This window comes from Patella vulgata, chromosome 4 (assembly GCF_932274485.2).
Source record: "Patella vulgata chromosome 4, xgPatVulg1.2, whole genome shotgun sequence".
In the NCBI taxonomy this organism is placed as follows: Eukaryota; Metazoa; Mollusca; class Gastropoda; family Patellidae; genus Patella; species Patella vulgata.
In genome coordinates this window covers 70,885,312-70,888,774 of record NC_065882.2, presented here as the reverse complement: position 1 = coordinate 70,888,774, position 3,463 = coordinate 70,885,312, and the positions used below count along the sequence as shown (strand labels likewise).

Sequence of the window (3,463 nt, the reverse complement as noted above, 5' to 3'; positions counted from 1 at the left end):
ATATTGCTTTTTCTACCTTTCCAATTGAAGAGTAGCGGATATGAAACTTTTAGTTTTTGCAAAAACTACCAGATATGAAACTTTAATGTTGCTCATCGACCCTTTTTCTCAACTGCTAGCCTAGTTGAGTTGAACTCCTTTCTTGGCATAGATTGAGCAACACGTGGCGACGTCTTGCCCACAAGCATATTTATGAGGTTCATGAACATCTTGAGATACAAAAACTGAAAGTAGCATACTAAGGGTTGTCTACACGAGTTAAGTCCCTTTTCAGATATTACGCGATTGGTGGTTTGGGTCAATCGTACCATCGTTATAAAATGTGTACATGTGCATTAATCTAAAAACCAAAAACACGAACAGTTCCGAATGTAACCATCAGCTGTGGAAGATCACACTTTCATTTCTTTAACTTATTTTACTTGCAATAATGTCATTTTGAAACTTACAAATTAATATTTCTATTTTTCCTGATGATCTACGACAACGCAAGATGTCAGAAAAGATACCCGCTGATGAAAAATGTCTGTATGACACAGCAAATTGTTTTTCAAGAATAAGTTTTTGGTAAGTCAAATTTGTCATTGACTTTGATCGATGAGTCTACCCGAAATGACAAAATACAAGTGCGAGCCCTGTATAATTACTTAAATGGTAACGTGAATAAATAACTGAAAAGATAAATCTAGTTATAATTGGCAAGATTTCTATATTCTTGCTTAAGGTCAGATCAACATTATAGTACAATTATAACGATGAGTAGGCCTACATGTGTACAAGGCTTTTATTTTATGACTAAAATGCACCAATAAGGCAATATGAAAATTGACATTAAAGTTTGCCTCCAATAATCCAAATAGAGGTACATAAAGTTTGGCCCAATAGTTCCTTTAGGAACTGTCTCTGACTGGACTATTAGAAATGGTTCCACTACTGATGTCTTTCGCCTTACTCCAGCCACGTGGCTCGTCCTACAGAGTTTCTTTGCACAAGTCTTTTAGTCAAACGACTACAAAAAGGTTACTGGCCTATAGCTCCCTTAATTTACACATAAACTGACCCAAAACAGTACTGCACATAGCTTAACATATAATAAATCAATTCCCATTGAAATAAAGGTGAAGCCTTACCGCATAGTTATATGGCCGGTGTCATGGCGGCTTGCGTAATACGTCATTACAAGAAACATTGCTATGCAAATGTAGAACGCATAACCACAAAGAAAAACTGTTCGGTAACTATTTTAATGGTCCAGTCTTCACTATTTGTCATAGAATTACTTATTCCAATACAAACTGTAATGATATGTGTTGACAATTGTGCGTTTGAGCCTATTTGAACTTGCGTAAGGAGTCTTAGACTGTATCAATTGTAACGTTAAACACAGTTTAACGTTACAAGTATAGTAACTAACTGCACTATGTGCGCTGGGTCCGATCAGAGACAGTTCCTAAAGGAACAAGCCTTCTTATGGATGTGAAGTGAAATGGGGCTTAACGTCCTACTGTTCTACTCTGACTGGGCTAATCAAGACAGGCATACGCCATATAGTGTGCTATGACTACAAGTACGTGGGAAATTTTGCCCGGACAGCGGCGCTACATCCTACTCTTTTATCGAATTCCAACAGTCAAGGGATCTTTTCCGTGCACACCAGTGTGTACACAGGACCTTGGTTAATCGTTGCATGTGAACGATCGTTGCTCCTGCACCAATAAAATTTAAATATGATGATCTTTGTTTCCACCAAAAACTCTTCTCAAATTCCCTTATATTAGAAGTTAGCCTCATTGATGTTCATCAAATGCCTTTTAACATTCCATGATCCAATTATTGTATTTTAGTTTTTGGGGCGATTACTATTACTTGAAGTAAACCTGAGTGTCTTCACTACTACCTTTTGGCATATGTTTAGCTCTGAATTACTGTCAGAACTATAATTAACACATTTAAAAAAACAAACCATCAAGTTTATTGGAAGCTAACTGCCCAATGAATAAAACCCAAATCCCCCAATGTCTGCAGTTATATTTGAAAAAAAAAAAACCCAGAAAAGGACAGCATATGAAATGATATTATTTCTGAACTTGTTTATACAAGATACATGAAGATTGTTGTGCAGGACAGTTACGAACTAGTATCGATTAGTTTGAATAGTGTTTGAACTATTTCTGATGAGAGTACATTTGACTATGTATATGATCCTCAATGACTCAACAATTGACCTTTATTTGAATACTATAAATCTTTAATCTTTATCTTTCTGTGTATGTACTATTTATATCTACTGCATTGTGTATACCATGTAGTAGAATTCCCCTACATATATACGTGTATGTTTAATGTTTTGTTTTTGTTTACCAATTATTTATTTACCTTATTTATCCTTGGATAAAATGGGGATCACGTGGCTAAGTGGATAAGGCGCTGGCTCGCTAGCCTGGAGGTCGGGTGTTCGATCCCTGCATTGGCCGAGAAAGTTCATCTCGATTTTCCAGCGTGGTTTCCCCTTGTCAGTGATGCAGAATGGAAGGCCTGACAAGGACAGCTGCCTAGTCGTTCTGATGGGACGAAAAACCGAGGTCCCGTGTACACATTGGTGTGCACGTAAAAGATCCCTTGGCAGTTGGAATTCGATATAAGAGTAGGCCGTAGCGCCGCTGCCCGGGCAAAATTTCCCTCATAGCACACTGTATGGCGTATGCCCGTCTTCAATTAGCCCAGGTTAGGTGCAGAAGAGTAGGACGTTAAACCCCATTTCATTTCATTTCATTTCCTTTGGGTAAAATGTCAGACAGGCTTAAGGGCCTTATTTTCTACTCATGTTATAAAAAAGTTATCATTATTCGCATTCTAAAATCTAGTCAGCTCCCCACTTCTCACATACATGTATATTGTACTGGTAAAACCAAGATATTACGTGCATATCAGCCATACTGATACACATTTCATATACTCAATATGCTTGGAGGTTACGTGCATATTAGCTAAATAATGGTTGTACTTGTTAACATTGATCACATCCATACACCTAGTTTTTAGCTCAGTTTTATTTTAAAATGTGGTAGCAGGGAGTTTTAAACAGAAAAATTGATTGATATCAATGAGATAAATATTGTTGAAGTATTGATGGATTCCGGTAGAGAATTTGATTTTTTTTTAAAAAAATGTCACATTGTAATCCATATTGCGTAATGTTTAACTGAGTCGCCGATATGTAGGATGCATTAAAATGAAATGAAATGAAATGGGGTTTAACGTCCTACTGTTTGCTCCTATACTGGGCTAATGAAGACGGGCATACACCATTCAGTGTGCCATGAGGGAAATTTTGCCCGGGAAGCGGCGCTATTGCCTACTCTTATATCGAATTCCAACTACCAGGGGATCTTTTACGTGCGTTCCAATATATACATGGGACCTCAGTTTTTTGTCTCATCTGAAGGACTAGACAGCTGTCCTT

At 37.3% G+C, this 3,463-nt stretch overlaps 1 protein-coding gene across 3 annotated transcripts in view; it reads left to right on the top strand.

Moving 5' to 3' along the window:
* Nucleotides 1–338: 338 nt before the first annotated feature.
* The window catches only part of LOC126818310 (ATP-binding cassette sub-family C member 4), a 34,141-nt gene continuing 31,016 nt past the window's right edge, over nucleotides 339–3,463 (top strand). For all 3 annotated transcript variants that reach the window (XM_050545645.2, XM_050545646.2, XM_050545647.2), the window contains exon 1: nucleotides 339–567. In XM_050545645.2, coding sequence (XP_050401602.2) covers nucleotides 494–567 — 74 coding nt within the window. In that variant the 5' untranslated portion in view covers nucleotides 339–493. The remainder of the gene's footprint in view (nucleotides 568–3,463) is intronic.